Here is a 21,054-nt window from a genome sequence, read left to right as displayed (position 1 = left end):
AGGAAATATTTGAAACATTACATAATATTTAAAGAGAAAAAATAACAAAAGGAAGGAAATATAAAAGGGAAAAAGTAAATAATGGAAGTATAGTGAAATCAAACTCAAAGTTCTCATTAGATCAATGGGCGGTCCTAATAGACTTAAAATAAAATAACTGTAATAAAAAATTGGTGAAGCAAATGAATTAGAAGCCTCCCTTAAGGAAAAAAAAAGATTTTATATGCAAAAACTGTTCAAAATGGACTTTCCATAAATAGACTGATTCTTTTTTTCATGCTGGATAAATTTCTCTTGATCGTTGATCTTGATGTTATGATTTTGTTAATCCTTTCTCTCATCTTAAGCTCTCGATCTTGTTCTGTTAGCCGGGCCATAGTCATTTTTTGCATGATGTTCTTCTTTAGTCATTCAAGCCAATTTACAGACATGATTGTGCTTGTGTATGACAGAGAGATTCTTTGGAGAATCTTAGGAAGAGTGAGAGACTTCAGTGGGACAGTTTCATCTAAAATTTCAAGATTGCCCGATGTTTGCTCTCAACAAGTGATTGCTTATTCACAGGGGAAGGCCAAGTTTGGCGATGCAAATTAGCTACATAATATGATTACATAGAAAATAATGGTCTGTGTTTGACGTAGCTATCTGTATGGCTTATAAGTCTAGCTCATAGTTGGTTATTAGGAACATGGAGCAGGTTTTGAATTGTGGATGTTTCCTCTTGATGAGTGATGGACCAAGTAAGATTGAACTTTTGGGCAAATAATATTGATGAGCAGGCAACTTTGTGAACTCTTGGCTAGTCAATTTGTTTAGTACTGAGGACCGAGTAAGATTGATTCTAGGATAACTTGACGAGTTTCTTAAAGTATGATACATTCCAAGTTGAAAGCGGTTCAAATTAGTTCACAATTTTCTACATGTTGAACTTAGTTTAAACTTTCATTTATATTTGGTTAACCTGATATAGATGAATGACTGAACAATAATCTCATTAACTGTTCAAGCATATTGCTTCCTATTATTTCAGTGTCATAAATAGCTTTTCTGTTAACTTTAATTTTATCATTTCTATTTGGAATTATGCAGAACATTGCCGAGTTACTAAAATTGGATGTCCCCATGGCCATGGCACTCGTCTTCAGTCATCTTGATGTTGAAAATTTTCCAACCAGAGACGTCTCCATAAATAATATTGGTAAATTTGAAACAGTGGAGGCATCTTTGTTGCTTTGCAATGATGACTTTATTCAAAAGCTTAATAAAGAATGGAGAGATGAAGATCATGCTACGGATGTTCTATCCATGTCACAGCACATTCCTGAAATTGATCTTCCTGTTGTAAGTTGTCTTTCAGCTCAAGTACTTTATAATTAGGGAGCATAGCTTTCTGCTTTATGATTTGGGAGCTTAGCTATCTATTTGTAATATTTACTCTTCTTTCTACAGCTAATGTTAGGTGATATTGTAATTTCTGTTGAAACTGCCGTCAGACAAGCAGAAGAGAGAGGTCACTCCCTTCTTGATGAAGTACGGATCCTCATGGTATGCGTGTTAGCTGCTTCGATATTTTTGTATCATTTCTTTTGCTTTGCTTGATTAGCACTTTTCGGGACTATAAATAAACACGTGCTATGTTTTTTTTCTTTTTTTCGTCATGAATTTTTCTATTAACATGTATTTCTTTTTTGTTTTTTTGCTTACTGTGGCTTTAATTCTGTGCAATTGATAAAATTACACACTACTACATTTGATTTAATGAAAGTTTAAATTTCTGTTCAATTATAAAACCCCATTTTTATCTTTGATTCTTTTTGCAAATGTCAATATAGAAATATAGTTGATGTGATCAATTCTGATATATAACATTTTGAAGTGTTATTGATTATTGTATAAGCATGTAATCTTCACATGTGAACTTAGAACTCATGACACAAAATGGATATAGGAACTTCATGGACATCATCATTAGTTATCCCAATACTATTTAGGATTGCCTTTATGAACCTTCCATCTATGTTCATTTTTGTTGAGTAGTAATTGATGTATTTCATTTTACCTTTAAAAATATTGATGGGGTATACTTATAATTTGGGCTAAAATGATGCATGTTTATGTTAAAACTCCAAGTTTTTCGGCATGGATGACATGCATTTGTGTGACAATTTAATTCAATTATTTTAACATACCTTGTCCTTTAAATGTTCTTTTGCATAGAAGTTTTACTTACATAAATGACTTCGTCTTTTGATGAAATAAGGTTCATGGCTTATTGCATCTTTTGGGGTTCAATCATGAAATCAGTGATGTAGCAGAGGAGGAGATGGAGAAAGAAGAAGAATTGGTTTTGAGTACCCTTGGATGGAAAGGAAAGGGCCTAATTAAGAGTACATATGATTCCATCACCAACGGAAACCACCAGACACAGGATTTAGATTGTAAGTATTGCCATGCAGGCCTTTTGTTATAAACATTTCCCTTTCATGCATCCTTATTCAGATCATTGAAATCTGTGTTGCTATATGAAGGCCTTGTAGTTTAAGATTTTACAGATGCTGATAAAATTATAATTGAAGACGATGTACTTCCTCATAGACAAAAAATTAGCTATATCTTCTGTGACATGGATGGTAAGATGAGATATTATTATTTTATTATTTTTATAATATTTTGATATTATTCAACCCTTATTTTTGCAAATAAAGGTACACTTTTGAACAGCAAAAGCCAAATTACTCTGAAAACAGCAGAAGCCTTAAATGAAGCAATCTCAAGAGGAGTGCGCATAGTAATAGCAACTGGAAAGGTGATTAACGGACTTATTTTTGTCCTACAAATTCTCCTTATGTAACATCCCGTTCACCAAGGGGAGCACAACTATCTATCATAATTGCAGCCTTAGGGTGAATAATTTTTAACACCCTCTGTTCGATTAGAAATTATTACGCCGGGATATCACACATGGAGCTAGGTGCAGGTATATCAGAGTACACAGTTGAGAACTATGATATATCCGCATTTAGCTCTACAAATGGTGTCCAAGACTAAGAATTCTTCTACGTTAGGTAATTTAATGGCAACTAGAAAGTTAAATAAGTATCAAAAAGTTGAGGGAGATTGGCAGGTATGGTATGTTTTGAGGAATATTTTGCCTTATTATATCCTTGTTGCTGTTGATAGTGTTTTTTTCAGTGCAGTTTTGTTTGGTCATTGGTATTTTCATGGTTTTTCATCAGAGGCTAGCTTATAATTTTCTTTTTTTTTTTTGTTTTAACTACAAAATCAGAGTCGTCCTGCAGTTATTAGTGCTTTCAAGACTGCTAATCTAGCTGGAAAAGGGGGTATTGTAAATGAATCATCACCTGGTGTTTTCCTACAGGTTTTTCCTTTTTTTCGTTTCCTTTCATACGCATTCTTTGATTTCAGTATGAGAAACAAAAAATTGCTTAAAGTTTTCCAACTTTAGATTGCGGTTTCTACTGTGGTTTATTTGTAAAATTGTTTAGGCTTTAACTGTTGAACATTTTCAATTACAGTTTCATAGGTTTTGTTGGAGTGTTCCAAGTTTGAAGTATTCTAGAGAATGCAATCAGCTAAAAAATTAGCACCTTATTTGATAGATCTCTATCTGCTGTAATAGTTATTCACTTGTTTCATAAAGTCTAGTGTACTTCTGCTGATGATCTTCCTGCATTTCTCAAGAGAAGCTTTCTTTGCTAACTGCTGCTAAAAGCTGTACTTGACAACCATGGAATTACCAAAACTTCCTTCCTTGAGACTTGGTATTCGATTCTTAAGTTGTAGAAATGTGAACTTTTAAAATCTGTAATTGCCTTTTCAGTTAAAAGTTATAAAATGGATTGTGAAAATAAGAAGGCTGGCTCTGATAATACAACCAGGCCATTTAAGATACCTACTCTAGAACTTGTCAAGTTTCACAAGTGTTGAAAGTATTTAGGAAGTTCTTTTTAGCATCTTTTATTATTTTCTTTTATTATTGGTATGTTATAATTCTTGTTTCTTTTTTTTATCATGAGTTTTGACTGATTTATGATTTTTCTAATGTGAGAGCCATCTCCCTTTATTTTTCTTTTAATATTTCCTTATGAAATTGAAGAGAAATAATTCTTTTTTTCTAAAAATCACATAATATTAGAGTCCCTTCTTCCTATTCGAATGCCTTTACCATTCACCATCTGAATATTTTTGCGTTGGGTTCGATCACAACTACCTTCCCTGTGTTCTAACGATTTGATTCCTGTTGCCTTCCATGTATTTCTGTCGTTGGGATCATTCAATCACATCTGTCTCTGCCTTCCTTGGGTTCAAGTGTGCAGGTTTCTGTTACAAATAGGCCATATCCCCAAAGGCCTGCTCGAGTGTGAATTGCACAGACTTCAAATCCAAGAGTCCAAATCCGTGCGCCAACGACTTGAAAGCATTACTTCTAGTATCACACCCTCATGGTCAGGGGCGTGACTACCCTTGATAATGAACTCTTTTTCGTGTAAGATTAGCTGGTCGGATTGGAAAGCGAGGGATGAGTGGCAAAAGATAAGCATGGAATAGGAAAGAGAAGACTGACCTAGTGTGTTTCATTGTTGTGATTAAGACCCAAGCGTGATGACAGAGAGAGAATTCGAAGGAAAAAGAGGGAGCAACTGCGCATGTAAGTGAACGAATTGTGGCGTACAAAAATTCCTCGCCATTCTAAGTTGAAAGCGACATCCAAGATCTTGATGTAAAGGAGTTTTGCACTGCTCGCGCGGGGAATTGAATGGATTGCGGCGTACAAAAGTTTCACACCATTCTTGATCGAAAACAATGATTAGGATCACGACGTAAAGGAGTTTCGCATTGCTCGTGCCATCGGGATCGCCGTGTTTTTCAGATTCTGAGGATGTCATACAAATCGGCAATGATGACAGGAGTTCAAAAAAATTATATTACATCGATCGGTTCCAGTATTTTGAAATTACATCACCTCACTCCGCACCTGTATCGGTTGAGTATTATACCCAAAACTTACCACCATATCTCATAGTGATAAAACTTAACGAGCATAACTATCTCCTGTGGGCTCAATCCGTAAAATTGGCGAGCGATTGACAGGAGAGGCAAAATTGAGTATTTAACTGGAAAAATTTCAAAACCTATCGTTGGTGATCTAAATTTGTAAAAATGACAATTGGAAAATTTTCTAATTATGACTTGGCTCATCAACAACATGGAACCTACCATAGGAAAGCCACATCTATTCTTCTCCACTAATCGAGTTATTTGGTAGACCGTTCGAGATTTCTATTCAGACTTGGATAGCTCTTCCCCAACTTTGAAAATAAAAAAATGATCGTGATGTTATGACATATTATAACATTATGACAGGAGCTTGATCAATGCTATGATGACATCTAGGAGAATTTAAATGATTATGCTCACCACTAGAAAATAGAGGAAAATGATTGGGTCAACATGTTCATAGCCACTCATAATCGCAGTCTTAGCCACTCATAATCGCAGTTTAGACGAAGTTCGAGGTCGCACCCTGTTGGCACAATTTTTTTAAAGTGTTGCCCTTTAGAAGCTGTCGACCGCCTGAATCAAAATCCCGTCGCCCGCTTCGGAAACACATTTAATTTATATATATATATATATATAATATAATATGAAATCAAACTGATCTCATATCTTTCATAGTTTAAATGAAAGAGCACTACACTTCAAGCCATATATCTATTCCGAAAGATAAACACAAGACTTAAGAGTGAGACTCGATCAAATAAACTAAGAAATGTATGACATTCGTTTGGTCTGCGAAAACCATTTTATTTATAAGCCAACAAATTCCTCTATTTAATACAGAGAATTAAATAGGGTTTATATTAAGCTGGGTTCGGAAAAACTTTCTATAAGGGCAAACCCATATAGTGAATTACATCTTAGATAACCGAAGTTACCTAAGAAAATTCTCGATAAAAATCAGAGAATATTATCTTTAAAGAGGTCAAAATGATAGGACTTTTCAACGAGATCGGATAAAGAGGTGTGAAGAGGGAATGACTCAAATTTGGAACATTAATTGTAGAATTCAAAGGAGGAAGAATTAGGGGATGTCACAGACCCAGAGGACCTCGGTGACTTCCCAAGCTATCCTATGGTTTGACTTCAGTTTTGGAGAGAAATATTTAAATGTTTCATCCTGCCAATTTTATTAATTAGAGCTTACATTTATGTGAAACGATCACACAAATATCCTGGAAGATGTGAGGATTTAAGTCGTGGCAAACGACAATCTCAGAATCTTAAGACGAGTTAGGGCTTAAATTATATATCAATGCTATACAAAAGCCTAAAGTAAAGTTGAGGATTTATGTTGCATAAGCAAATCTCCTCGAAGTCATATAGCTTGGTTATTTAATTCTAAATAAAGAGTGGTTTAGCTGATATAAACATGTTCTGCTGTTAAAGAAGACCGTGCTGCCCACAATGCTAGCTCCAAGCTCCTCGTCGCGACAAGTTTAGATTATCTAATGTGTCAAGTTATAATGTCAAATCGGATGTCCCTAAGGGTCATGGTTATTTAAATATCATGGGGCATATTAAAGTTGATTAGAGCGATACCGGTTAGGATCATACGGTTCCCTCGTTTCGGTATCACTATTTTCTTTGGATTCACTGAGTCCAAATGAATTTACTAAATTCAACTGAATGAGTTCCATACTTTCATTTAGACCATGGAAAATCTCATTAGCAACCGTAGGTTACCTCTTCTGAGGGATTCCCGATCATCCGATAGAGATGGCAATTTTTGGTTTTGTGATGTTTGTGATTAAATTTTGAGTTGTTTTATTATTTGAATGTTGTGGCTGTAAATTTTATCTTGATTGAATTTTTAGTTTTAGTTTTGGTTGTGCGACTATCCTAATAGTTTTGGTTTTCATGCAGGGTGACATCGTTGTTTAACATGCAAACTCGAAGCAAGAAGTACAAAAAGGTAAATGCAATTATTTAAAAGCTTACATGTCGATTTTTCTCATTCCTCCACCTGAAAGTTTAGCACTTTCAAGACATGTATATAATTTCGCATGGAATTTAAATTACAGGAGTAGATGAAGGTTTAGTTACCAAATCGAAGTTATGACTTTATTGAATCTCAGAAGATCCTAGTGGATGATTTTAAAACAAAAATATGACAATTCCAATTAGCCCTTTAGAATGTCCAATAGATTTCAAAATGCTCGAGGCATGACCCTGGACCATTTTGAATATCTCTTAAAATATTCCGAGTTCATTTTGGACTTATCATATTGTTCTATTAATCATCCGATGTTGAAGTGTGACTACCCTGTTGCTCAGTGAAACTTGACAATTTAATTATCCTGATGATAGAATACCCGGTTAATCAATTGATGTTTCGTTTAAAGGTTATGTGAGTGGGTGCCCCTAAGGAAAGTTTAAGTCATTTAAGATTGTGGTGTTCACAATTAAGGTCAGGCTTGTAGTGTTTAAAGATATTAATCACCAATCATATTATCTTCTAAATTCGATCAATTGAGTATAGACATTGAGCCTATGTCACTACTAAGCCTTTATAACATGATAGGTGGAATGGTGATTATCAAAATTTTGATTTAAGTGATATGTATTCCTATTGAAAGTTCACATCATCATCAATCTTAGGCGCAAGATAAGTAAACTATTATCTTTTCTATCTTAAGCCCATCACTTAAGAATCATTTGATCTTAATTGACTTCCAAGTCATGATGATTAGGAGAATTATGATCTTGTTGATGTTGTGCAAGGGTGGTGAGTGAGTTTCTTGAGTTTCTACCTTTTTTGTCTCATTGTATTTCAATCATCCAAACATGTTCATTAAGATCATAATTTTCTCATTTTTTCCCTTGGTTAATCCTTGATTTTGATTAAGGACCAAAATAAAAAATGACTATTTTGCTCTATGAGTACTTTATCTCATAACTCATTAAACACAACTCAAATGACTTAAGCATGCAGAGTGGTATATCCATGAGTTAATTGAAACATCGGAGGAGGATATTGTTTTTTTTTTAAATTTAATTTCAATAATTATTTAAATTCAGGAAATAGGGTTTTTAAAGTTGATTTATTTAACTATCCAAAACAAATTTTTTATTTACGAGAAAATTATTATAGATTCCATTAGGTCAGAGAAGCACTTAGGCAAAATTTCATGATTTTTTGAATTAAATTTTTATTATTATTTAATTTTAGATCAATTTCAATGATTTAATTAAATAGAAAATAGTGTTTTGATTATCAAAATTATCTTATATTTTTATTAGACTTCTCTGAGTTTAGAAAGCTCTTAGAATCAATTTTTGTGTTTTTATGATTCTTAATTTCATTATTATAGTTATTTTATTGAGAAAATAAGAAAAATTCATTTTTAAACATTTAAAATTTATTTTTAACTTAGAAAAATTAGGAAAAATATCCTAATGAATTCTAAGTGATCAGGGAAATAAGTGATTAGGGAAAAAATTGTACACATTTTGAACTATTTTTTGTATTTTTTGTAAATTTTGATTATTTTAATTATTTTTAATCCAAAAAAAAACTTTGAAAATGACGTATTTTCACAAAAATAGATCTTATTTTATATTTAACAAAATAAATGTCTCTGATCACAAGGAACTCAAAAAATAATTTTTCATGATTTTTCTAAGATTATTTAATTTATTATAATTATTTTTGTACAAGAATATAAAGTTTCTTTAAAAAATCAATTTTAGTGCTTAAACCAAGCCAAATAATTTTTTAAATTTTTACAGTAAGTAAATATGATTTTTATGTACAATGTGGAATTGATTTTGTCAATTTTTGATAAGTATATAATTTACAGAAATTAACACAAGATATATACACTTAAGTAAATATATAAATTTACAAAATTATTCAAGCCATCATTGTATTTTTTCTAAGCTTCTCTGACCATAGGAAACCCACTAAATTTTTCCCATAATTTTTCAAGTGATCTTTTAATATATATGATTAAAATAAGTCAAAATGATCACCTTAGCTTGAAAATTAAGGTTAGAAGCATAGAGATTTCCTCTGACTTTGGAAAAATCAGAGGACATAGTCTCTGTCATGAGGAACAAACCCTCAAAATTTCAAGTTATGGTGAGCAATGTTTGATCATAATGAATTAAAGTATTGAATTAAAATACTCTAGAGGATATTTAATTCATTAAAAATCAGGAAATAAGAAAATAATTTTTATTTTTAGTCCGTATTATTTTCCTCTGGTCACTGAGCAAGAAGATATTTTTCTTTTATTTTTTTGATTTTTCTAGAGAAAGATATGGATCTTTTAAGTTCAGATATTAAAATAAATCCAAAAAATCATATTTTTCTACTTATTCATGCGACGCCAACTCATCCTACGGCGGCTCCGAACTCACACGCGAAGCGCTCCCATTCGTTGCGCTTTTCACCTAGGCATGCCACGCGGCCCACGGTTCACGTACCAAGAGGCTGTCCGACTCGATCTCCTTCGTCTGTTGGATACACGCGCGATCGGACGACTCCCCGTTATCGTCCCCGAGTGACCTAACCCGTAAGCTGTTCACATTAAAATCTTAAAATCTCTGCCTAGACTCAACCAAATCACATGGGGTTTGTTTCTAGACTTTCATCTACCCAAGACAGACACATCTATATGCTTAGTCAAGTATGAAATCAAGTCATTGCAAATGTAGAATCAAAAGAAGCTCGGGCTAGGGTTAGAGCTCAATACTTTTGTCTGAGAGGGGAGGCCTCAATCAGATGGTTGTGGTAGCTTCGATTGGATCCAACGAACCTCCGGATGAAGTTTCAAGCTCTGGTGAATGTCCTAGGTATGATTTTGATCAAACTCGATTTCAGATGTTAGTCTAGAGCTAGGTTAGAGGCTGTTTGAGAGAGGGCTTTTGTGGGGGATCAACTCTTTTCACTGTGGAGATGGTCTGTGCACAATTAATTGGAGTTTGGTTCACTGTGGAGCTGTAGAGGAATGTGTCCTGGTTTCAGCTTGATTTTGAGCTCAAAATTGAACTCTCACAAAGGGAACCAAAGGGGAAAGATGGTTGGCTTGAGCTTAAGGATGCTTGGAGAGTCTCTGGTAAGATTTTGACAGAGTTTCCTCAAGGATTTGGAACTCCTCTTTTTATTTTTCCATGGAGGGGGCTGATTAAATAGAGGAGCTTGGGCTGGCCACCAGGGCCAATTGATGGGTGCAAAGAGCTGCTTAGGTGGAGGGCTGAGGAGCTCTGAAGAGCAGTTAGGATGAGCTGGCCTCTAGGGTTGAAATTGGGTTTGATTTATGGGTGGTGGCTCACGGTTTTGGCATTTCTGGCGAGTAGGGTGGCTGGCCAGAACATGGGAGGTGGTCAGGTGAGCCAATGGGAGGTTTAATTATGGTTTACTCCTAATAGTTAGTGATGATGGTGGGGATATTTTGGTTTGGACCCAAAAATGGTATAAGATCCCTTAAATTAAGGGACCCTTGATCCATAGCTCACCAAGTTGGTTTAAGGTGGTTTAGTCTGGTCAATGGAGTGTGCTTAGTGGCTGTGGTAACATCAATTTGGTGACTTTGGCATGTCTAAGTCAATTTTAGTGAAGGGGTTAAATTTGGGTCAAAATGGCTAGAAGTTGGGGTTGGGTTAGCTAGGCATGACATTGAGCTCAATTGATTGATCAACATTGTGTAGATGGTCACAAGAAATTTGGAAAAGATCTTGAGTGATTTTGAATTTATTTGGAGGTTCAGTTTGATGGGTTTTGATCATTTAGTCAATTTGGGGGTGTTGGATTGGACTTGGGTTTAGGTTAGGCTAAGGCTGGGTTAGGTCCAAATTGATGGTTCAAAATGGTCTAGAGGAATGTCATAAAGAGTTTTCAACATAAATTGGGTATCAATTTTGGGTTAGGGCATTCAATTTGGTGGAATTTGGAGCAGCCAATTTGGGGATCTTGAATGTGTGTTGAAATTGAGTAAAATTGAAGCTTAACCAAGACCAATTGAAAGTCCAATTTGATGTGTAGAATTGTTAGGGAGAATTTAGGATTCAAATTGGGCAATTGAGTGGATCATATGGTTCAATTAGGTGAGATTAAGTCATAGGGTCAAAATTGGGGGTTTAATTTGGATTAAAATTAAGCTCAAAGCATGAGTCAATTAGGCTTGGATTTGGTTTGAATTGATCATGAAAGATGAATTTGAGTTTAGAATTGAAATTGGGGAGGATTGGGGCCAAATTGATGGATATGTGAGGTGAATTTGGAGAAATTGGACCTTTAAAGACAATTTGGGGCTTTTTTGGTCAAAGTGGTCAAATTGGTCAAATTGAGTTCAATTAAAGGGTCTAAATTGGTTTTTTGAACATTTGAAATGATTTTAAGGGTTTTGGAAAAGTTTTGGGCTACCAAAGGTATTTTAGTCATCTTGGCAAATTTGAGAGTATTTTGGTAATTTTGGAATTTTTTTGATGTTTTGGGCAATTTGGGTAGTTTCAAATGGTTTTTGAATAAGTTTGGATATTTTGAATGAATTTAAGAATTTTGGTCAAATTTAAGGTTTCAAGGGCATTTGGGTAATTTGAGTGGGGGTAATTTGGGTGGATTTGGAGGTAAAAGACCAAGTTAGATATTTTGGTAGAATTGAGGTGTCAACCACCTTATATGAGCTACGGATCAATGAAATCCCCATTTGGGTCCTCTATGTACTGGTCTTAGCTAACCCCTAGCTTAGGGCCAGTGCGTCTTGTGAACCATCTACATGAGTTTCCCAAAAGATTAAGGGATCAAAGTCAGCAAATGTGGGTTTTAGGGTTGTGAGTGAAAGTGGGTGCAAGTGAGTGTAAGTGAGTGAACTAGCTCGAAACCAACACCCGGGGTCAATCTTAAGGCCAAGCAGTCCTATGGGGACTCCCCTTGAGCTTTCTCTATAGTGACCCCACCTACTAAGTGCTAAAAGTTATGACCAATTTATGAAACTTCAAGTTGAGCGCATAAGAGTTTAGAGTTTCTAAAGGTGAGGGTTCCTTTTCTAGTTTTCTAGGAATAGTCAATAGGAAAATCCTATGGCTAGACCTTAGGCTACTAAAGAGAAAAAACTAAACCTGAACCAAAAGTGAGGTCAACACACTCTCAGTAGGAAATATCTAGCCTCAATTGAAGAAGTCTTTTATGAAGTTTGACATGAAGAGGTAAGGAGAAAAATTATGTCGGCAAACACCAAAATGTCTCTTAATATTAAACATGAGAACTCAACTCTTGTGTCCAAAAGTGTTAACACTGATAAAGATGGTTAGAAAAAACTACGTTGTGGGCATTGAAAAAAATTATTGCACATGAATGAGATATGTTGAAAGTTTCATGGTAAACCTGCAAATTTGAAATCAAAAGATAAAGATGGTTAGAAAAAACTATGTTGTGGGCATTGAAAAAAATTATTGCACATGAAAGAGATATGTTGGAAGTTTCATGGTAAACCTGCAAATTTGAAATCAAAATCCATGGGTGCATGTCGGGTTTATAAAGCCACTGCTGAAGACACTCACCTACTAACTTGAAACCAGTCTATTTTAGGAGCAATTAAAGCACATGCACAAATTATTTCAATCTCCAAAATTCTCTCTAATTTTGTCTTTACTATGAATGCATAACTCTTTAGCCTTTAGTTTGTTAGGTGTTATTACTTTTTTTCTCGTTCATGGATAATTGATTTTGGTGCAACCAATCACTTGAATGATTGTTCTAAATTATTTTCTTTATATCTACTTTATACAAGTGTAATAAAACTGTCAAAATTATGGATGGTTCCCTCTTGATAGTTGTCGGGATAAGAAATATCAAACTTTCTTCGTTGTTAATTCTTCACAATGTTCTCCATGCTCCTAATCTATCGTCTAACTTGTTGTCTATTAGTAAAATTATTGCTAATCACCAATATCAAGCTAACTTATATCCTTGTTATGAGTTTTAGGATATAACCATAGGGAAGATGATTGGCAGTGGCTAAAGAAAAAATGGACTCTACTATTTTGACGATGGACTTGACTCAAATAAGCAATGTTAAAATGCAGGTTTAAATTCTATTTTTGTTTCTAAAGATAATGAAATTATGTTATGACATTATAAGTTATGTCATCCAAATTTTTTTTATCTAAAATACTTGTTTCCCAAATTATTTGGGAGTAAAAATATGGTGTTGTTTTAATGTGAAGTGTATCAATTTGCTAAATATTATCGCACATTGTTTTCTCTAGAAATATTCAAACCAACTACACCTACATTCTGAAAAAAATAGTCTATGACTTTCACTGATGATTATGTTAGGTTAAGTTGGGGATATCTAATAAAAAAAGTATGAAGTAGAAGAAACATTTAAAAATTTTTACGCCTTGGTACAGACACAATTTCAAACAGTCATTCAAATATTGCAGAGTTATAATGATTTAGATTATTTCAAAAATATTTTGGGTCAATTCTTCATGACAAAGGAATTATTGATCAAAGTTCTTGTGTCGACACTCTTCAACAAAATTGTTTTGCTGAAAGAAAAATAAGTTCTTATTTGAGGCAACTCAAACATTGCTATTTTTCAATCAGATGCCTCAATATCTTTGAGGGGAAGCTGTTCTCATTGCTCAATTTCTCATAGGCATAACATCTAATAATTTCTTAAGCTTTGAAACACATTTAAAGTTTTTCAAAAAATTGGCTCTCGCCATCTATAACTCTAAAGATATTTGAGTATATTGCTTTTACATTCATAATTAAGAAAAACATGATTTTTGAGCAAAAAAAATGTGTGTTTGTTATTCTCATAAACAAAAATGGTATAAATATTTTGATCCCAATTCTAAAAAAATATTTTTTGCCGTAGATGTCACTTTTTTTTAACTATAATCATTTTTTACCTCATCTTCAAGGGAAAGAAAAAAATAAAGATGTTTCCACTGAATTTTAGGATTTTCTTCAATTCAGAGACTTCCAAAGTAGTATGCCCCGAACATTGATTGTTCTTTCTATAATCCTTAGTGATATTATATCAGGAGTGAGTGCATCGAGTTTTTTAGATATTGAAGTTTCTACAATGCCATCTCATGTTGTTCATAACAACAAAGAAATAAGAAAGAACAATGACAGTGATACATTTGATCTTGCCTACCCGCGACATAAGATAACTCAAAAGAAGGGTCTATGAATCTTTGCAGCCCAAATTTTGCAAACTCAATTCATGTCCTCACTAATCCTTTACCTCGTATTCTGTCTACTTCATCTTTCCGTTTTAATTCTAGTCATGAATCTGAAGCCAGTTTGATTCTCGAGTCTAATGAGTCCAGTCTTTCCATTAGAAAAAGGTCTTGAAATCAACATCCTTTGTCCCATTGTGTGTCATACGAAAAAATTTCACTCATTTGCTGTTTTTTTATCTTAAAATTATCCCTTATGGAGATTCTTAGAACTGTGCAGTACGCTTTAAATGTTCCTAAGTGGAAGGAGGTTGTTTTGAGGAGATGGTAGCTCTTGAAAAATGGGACGTGGAATTGGTTAGTCTACCTAGAGGAAAGATAATGGTCGGAGCAAATGAGTGTTTTCAATCAACTACAATTCTGATGACACTTTAGGATGACAAAAGACTAGACTGATTGCTAAGAGATTTACTCAGACATAATATATTGATTGTTTAGAGACATTTGCTCTAGTTGCACAACTAAACTCTGTAAGGGTACTCTTATCATTTGTAGCTAATCTTGATGGACCCCTATAACAAATGGATATAAAGAATGTTTTCATCGATGGAGACTTCGAAGAAGAAGTGTATATGGACACGCTTCTAGGATTTAATGAGAAGTTTGACACAAAGCTGTGTACATTAAAAAATCCTTTAGGTTTTAGGGTTTAGCTTTCACCAAGAGTGTGGTTTGAGAAATTTGTACTGTTTGTTAAAGATCAGGGGTATACTAAAGGGAAAGAAGATCATGCAATGTTCTTCAAGCATTCAAAAGATTGGTAGATAGCCATACTAATCATATATGTGGACGATATAATTCTCACTAGAGATGATACATATGAAATTAACTGGTTGAAAACTTCCCTCATCAGTTTTTGAGACCAAGGACATGGGATCTTTAGGTATTTCCTTGGAATGGAGGTTACTAGATTTAAAATAGGGATTATTGTTTCTCAACGGAAGTATGTTCTTGACCACCTAAAATAATTTGAGATGAGTACCTGTAGGCCTATAGACACTAAATTGATCAAAATCAATAGCTGGGAGATGAGAAGGAAGGTGACCCAGTGAATACATACAGATATCAAAAATTGGTGGGAATGTTGATATAATTATCACATACACGACCATATATCATCTTTGTTGTAAGTTTAGTAAGTCAATTTACGCATTCTTCCTTTAAGAAACACCTCGAAGTGATTAACAAGATTTTCAGATACCTAACAAATACATCAATTAAGGGTTTACTCATTCAGAAAACCTCACAACATAATATATAGACATAAACTGATGCAGATTGTGCAGGCTCGGCTATTGATATTAGATCGACTGCTGGATACTGTAGTCATGTCTGAGAAATCTGGTTACATGGCGAAGTAAGAAACAAAATGTGGTGGCAAGGAGTTGTGCCAAAGCAGAATATCAAGCTATGGCTAATGGAATATATGAGATGTTATGGTTGAAGAAAATTCTTGAAGAGCTACAAATTCTGATAGATACGTCAATGAAGTTATATTGTGAAAATAAAGTTAGCATAAGCATTGCGGAAAATTATGTGCAATATGTTCACACAAAGGATGTGGAGATTGAGAGACACTTCATAAAAGAGAAGATTAATTGTGGATCTATTTGCATGTCATTTAACTCTACCGATCAATAAATAGTGGATATCTTCACGAAAGGACTATTTAGGCCTAATTTCAAACTCTTTATATGCAAGTTGGAAACGATAGATATCTATGTTCGAATTTAAAGGGGTGTTAAAATTATTGAGGAAGTTCTATTTTTAGCCTCTTTTATTATTTTCTTCTATTAAAGCTTTTTATGATTGGTATGTTATAATTCTTGCATCCTTTTTTATGATGAGGAATTATGGCTGATTTATGATTTTCTTAATGTGGGAGTCATATCTCTCTATTTATCTTGTTATAGTTTCATATGAAATTGAAGAGAAATAATTATGTTTTACCTCTAAAATTTACAATAAGTGTGTCCATGCAAGTTCTATGATGACGACATACTACCAGTGTGCCTTGGTATTAATTCATATCTCCTCCTAGACTTTCTCTAATCTCTATCCCCTATGTTGGGAAAGTTTAATCTCCATCAATTTTGCCTCCATCGTTGTTCCACTAAGCCTAGTTGTTCTTTACCTTCCTTAATTAGTTCATGCTAGTCAGTGTTTTGCGTTATTTGTATTAAGATATTTTATAATTATTATTCCGCCAACCATCAATTCACCGTCTGTTATAATTATTATTCCTTACTTCGCATTTTTTCTAATAGAAGTTCCTCTATGATTGTAAAAGTATTTAATCAATATTGGCATGAAATATTCAACCAATTCTCTTCATTTCTTTATGTAGTATAAGTGCCTTACGTTTTCTTTCTTAGCATTTCTATAAAGCACAACTTTCATAGCTTCTGTACCTAGAAGTTGCAAACTTTCATTACTATTAAGTCTTTTTTCATTCATTCCAACTCTCATATTTATCATATTGGTTTATGCAGCTTATCTTTATCCTTTTCTTGTTGCAACTAATTACTTTCTATGGATCACAAAACACTCCTGTTCCTTTGGTCTTAGTTTCATTTGGGGAGTTACGAAAACCAGCCTAAATCAAATGAGAGAATGACAGTGCACTCAAATGTATTGTTTGAACTTACATAATTTTTGCAAGTGTTTATAATTTTTCTGTTCCTTCTTGAAGGGCAGAGGAAAACAAGGTGATTCCACAATCAATACTTGGGATGAATAGGATTATAGTGATGTCCTCATCATAGAACTCCGGGATTCATAAAATAAGATTTACTTGCATGGTTATTCACTCAACTAAAGAATCTTGGGACATAGTAAATCAATTATGTTTGAAGGTTTGTTATAGAACCCAATTTTGGGATATCATCGCCAAGATCTTGGTCACAAATCATGGGAGGCGATCCATCATAGAATACTCTAATCTACTACGAAATCTTAAGCAAGAGATGTATTATTTATAATACATCCAAATCAAATGTAATAAAGATGCATCTCTCCTTAAAAAAGTTTGTTAAAAATAATCGAACTTATGATTCTCTTGTTGCTGTAATCGAACTATGAACAACAACCTAAATCAAATGGGTGAATTACAGTGCACTCAGATTTATTGTTTGAACTTAAAATAATTTTCTCAAGTGATTACAATTTCTATTTTCCTTCTTGAAAGCAAGGTGATTCCACAATCAATACTTGGGATGAATAGGATTATAGTGATGTTCTCATTATAGACCTCCAGGATTCATAAAATAAGATTTACTTGCATGGTTATTCACTCAACAAAAGAAACTTGGGACATAGTAAATCAAATGTGTTTGAAGGTTTGTTATAGAACCCAATTTCAGGATATCATCGCCAAGATCTTGGTTACACAACATGGGAGGCGATCCATCATAGAATAATCTAATCTACTTCAAAATCTTAGGCAAGAGATGCATTATTTTTAATACATCCAAATAAAATGTAATAAAGATGCATGTCTCCTTAAAAATGTTTGTTAAAAATAATCGAACTTATGATTCTCTTGTTGGTGTAAGACTTGAAATTCTTAAAAAGGAAGACGTACTATACCTAAATGAAGTCATTGCCATCATTTGAATGAAAGAAGGGAGAATGGTTGCTTTGATTGACAATTAGGTACTATATACCTAAGAAGGTTCGAACCTAATGACAAAGGGTGCTGACATCAAACACTCAAAACTTTTTTTTTTACCTTTTTTTTTTATTACAAGCAACCACATCGAACAAAGATGGTCAATTTAGATTTCCATAGGTGCATATATTATAAGAAGGCTCGACATATTATATAATGAGGCTAAGGCTTCATGATAAGCCACTAAGCAAAAGCTGACCAGTATTTGGAGGGCAATGGAAATAATAAAGATATGTAATACATGTGAAAAAGGATAGCATGAAGAATCATTGATTGAATTCCAAAAAGAAGATATATAATAATTTAAAATCTTGTTAGTATCATTACAAAAGGATCTTCCGTCATGTTCTTTTACTATTGCTTTTTTGGATAGTACCTATCTTCTAAAAACTTTCGAAGTCTTAAAGATTTCTAATCCCAGCTTTTGGGTTATTATTTTAAGAGCTTTAAAATATGTGAACTTCTCTTCTTATAAATGTATTTGATGTATTCTTTGTCCCAGTAACAATAAAATAACTTTTATTGATGGATTCTTGACAACTGTTGTTGGCCAAGTAGATGTTTTTATAAATAAATCCATTACACTTTTTTGACACGTTCTCCATGTACTTAGATTATTCACCAAGTTGTTATTTATCCAAAAGTTCATCTCAGATTTAAAATGTTGTATTTTACCCATTACATTATGCCTTTTAGGGACATGTAATGAGGAGGACAATTTAACTTGCTAAAGAAATTGACGGTCTTTATTACCTTGAATAATCCAATTATTGAGAAAGCTCCAAAATTTTGTTTATATTTCCTTTCATTTTTGAAACTTTCAAATCTAATAAAGAAAGATTTAAAATTTTATTGTGATACTTGCAAGTAACCAAAACACAAGTGTATAAGTTTCTGAAAAATTAACACAAATTTCAGTCTTATTTTTCCCATTCACGGTGAAATCAAGGGACCATTCTCTATATTTAAAATATCAGGGGCTCAAAGGTTGTGTCCTTGATTAATGACTGCACTCGTGTCACAGATTAGTTTTTTATTAAAATCAAAATTGGTGTAAATATAAACTTTTTCTTCTATTTTTGATATGATAAAAAAAAATAATGTTGAGATTAAAAGTTTCAAATTTGAAAGTGCTCTAAGACTTTCTTTTAACCAGTCCTACTCTTCTTTCTAGGAAAAGGAATAATACATGAGTCCTATTATGTATATACACCCAATCAAAGTTGAATGGTTGAGCAAAAGAATAGTTGCCTATTTGCTATCACAAGAGATTTTCTTTTTTCAAAAGAATACAACAACAACAACAAGAAAGCCTTAATCCCACTACGTGAGGTCGGCTACATGAATCCTTTTTCTCCATTGCATCCTATTTAGTGTCATATTTTCATTTAGTTCTAATAAATTAAGATCATTTCTTATACAATAAGCCCAAGTCTTCCTAGGTCTACCTCTGCCTTTCTTAAGAAAAGTTGAATATAAAACATCTACTCTCTTAATCAAATCATCAGATAGTCAACGCTTAGTGTCACCAAACCATCTAAGACGACTTTCTCTAATTAAAGAATATTAAAGAAATATTAAAGAGAAGCTATCTTAATAACTGCTCATACATAAACCAGTTACTTATGTGGGTCCTTGGGTTCAATAGTTGCACTGCAGTCTCATCCAAAATCTGTCCTTACTTTCTCACCTCAAATGACCTTATTTTCGAGGTATTTGACAATGTTGTCTTTGTTCATGCACATTCTCAAAAAAGAAAAATATATCTAAAAGCAATTACATATATTTTTATTGGCTATTCTTCTATTAAAACAAGACCTTATTTTTAAGATATTTGATAATGTTTTCTTTGTTAATACACATTCTCAAAAAATAAAAGTATATCTAAAATCAATTAAATATGTTTTTTTTTTTTTTGGCTATTCTTCTATTCAAAAACAAAAACAACAAATGCTATTATCTCCTCTGCATTCTCCTTCTCTGAGAAAGATAGACAAATTTATCACCACTTATTACTCAAAAAAAAATTAATTACTGATGAATCTTTTGTTAAGATTGCTTTTCCTACCCCATACCCCTCACACACCACAACAAACATCTCAACTTCAGAACCAACTTCTCCATAAGTCATACTTATATCAAAACTCTCTTATGCTCAACCATTATAGGTTTGCTTAATGATCAAGCCATCTCAGTCAATACAAAATCTAATTAACCCAGTCAATCTGAGTCAATTCACTGATGCTAAAATGACTTTTGCTGAGTTCTTTTATCATAAGCTATTAAAATGATTGAAGAAATATAATACTTTCATGTGAAGAATGATTTCTTATATGAGAATCTTTGCGAGGCCTATATGAAATGATGTTTGACGACTAAATACAGAACCAAAGGTATGTTAATTAAAGAAGCATTATATTGATTAAAGTAATCTTCAAAGGCATGGCTTGAGAGGTTCTCCAAAATAATGTTCAGCATTGGAGATAACAAGCCAATCATATATTATTTGTGAAATACATGGCTTCAGAGAGTCTCCACACCCCCAATTTTTGTGGTTAACACCATAACAGATAGTGACTTGGAAAGTATGGAGAATTTGAAGAAGAGGCTATTCCTATAATTTGAAGCTGTAGAAGTATACAATTTAAAGTACTTTTTTGTCATTGAGGTTGCATACTTTTCACATGTAATATTTATATTATAATAGAAATACGTTATGTATTAATTGAAAGAAACAAATAAATTGGATGCAAACCCGTCAAAAGCCACATTGAATTTAATAATAAATTTGGAAATGCTCGGGAGACAACCATAGAAAAAATCACTTATAAAAGACTCATGGGAAGACTTGTCTATTATTTATATGCTACACTTGACATTGCTTGTGCTGCTAGTATGATAAGTTTTTTGATGCATGATAAAAAACAATCATACCTTAGGGCTATCAATTGAATTTCATAATATTTAAAAGAAACTTAAGTTGAAGAAATTTTATTTAAGATGGAGGAGGATCTGGCTCTTGAAGCTGAAGTTTTTATAAAGTTTGATTATACAATTTCTATTGTTAAGGCGTTAACCTCAAGCTATTGCACATTCTTAGG

The 21,054-nt window shown here is 33.2% G+C and overlaps 1 protein-coding gene across 4 annotated transcripts in view; it reads left to right on the top strand.

Annotated features, from left to right (window-relative positions):
- Positions 1–21,054, top strand: part of LOC110034042 — a 75,904-nt gene that overhangs the window by 40,074 nt on the left and 14,776 nt on the right. For 2 of the 4 annotated variants that reach the window (XR_002295007.1, XM_020738275.1), the window contains exons 2-7: positions 1,090–1,341; positions 1,450–1,545; positions 2,261–2,438; positions 2,544–2,630; positions 2,706–2,806; positions 3,287–3,379. Coding sequence is in view for 3 of the 4 variants with exons in the window: in XM_020738275.1 (XP_020593934.1) it covers positions 1,090–1,341; positions 1,450–1,545; positions 2,261–2,438; positions 2,544–2,630; positions 2,706–2,806; positions 3,287–3,379 (807 nt within the window). In the remaining variant the exon portion in view is untranslated. The remainder of the gene's footprint in view (positions 1–1,089; positions 1,342–1,449; positions 1,546–2,260; positions 2,439–2,543; positions 2,631–2,705; positions 2,807–3,286; positions 3,380–21,054) is intronic. The other 2 variants (XM_020738276.1, XM_020738277.1) reach the window with 2 other exon arrangements.

The sequence above is a fragment of the Phalaenopsis equestris genome, unplaced genomic scaffold (assembly GCF_001263595.1).
Source record: "Phalaenopsis equestris unplaced genomic scaffold, ASM126359v1 Scaffold001334, whole genome shotgun sequence".
NCBI lineage: Eukaryota > Viridiplantae > Streptophyta > Magnoliopsida > Asparagales > Orchidaceae > Phalaenopsis > Phalaenopsis equestris.
The sequence above is the reverse complement of the archived record's forward strand: the minus strand, read 5'-3'. Positions and strand labels throughout refer to the sequence as shown.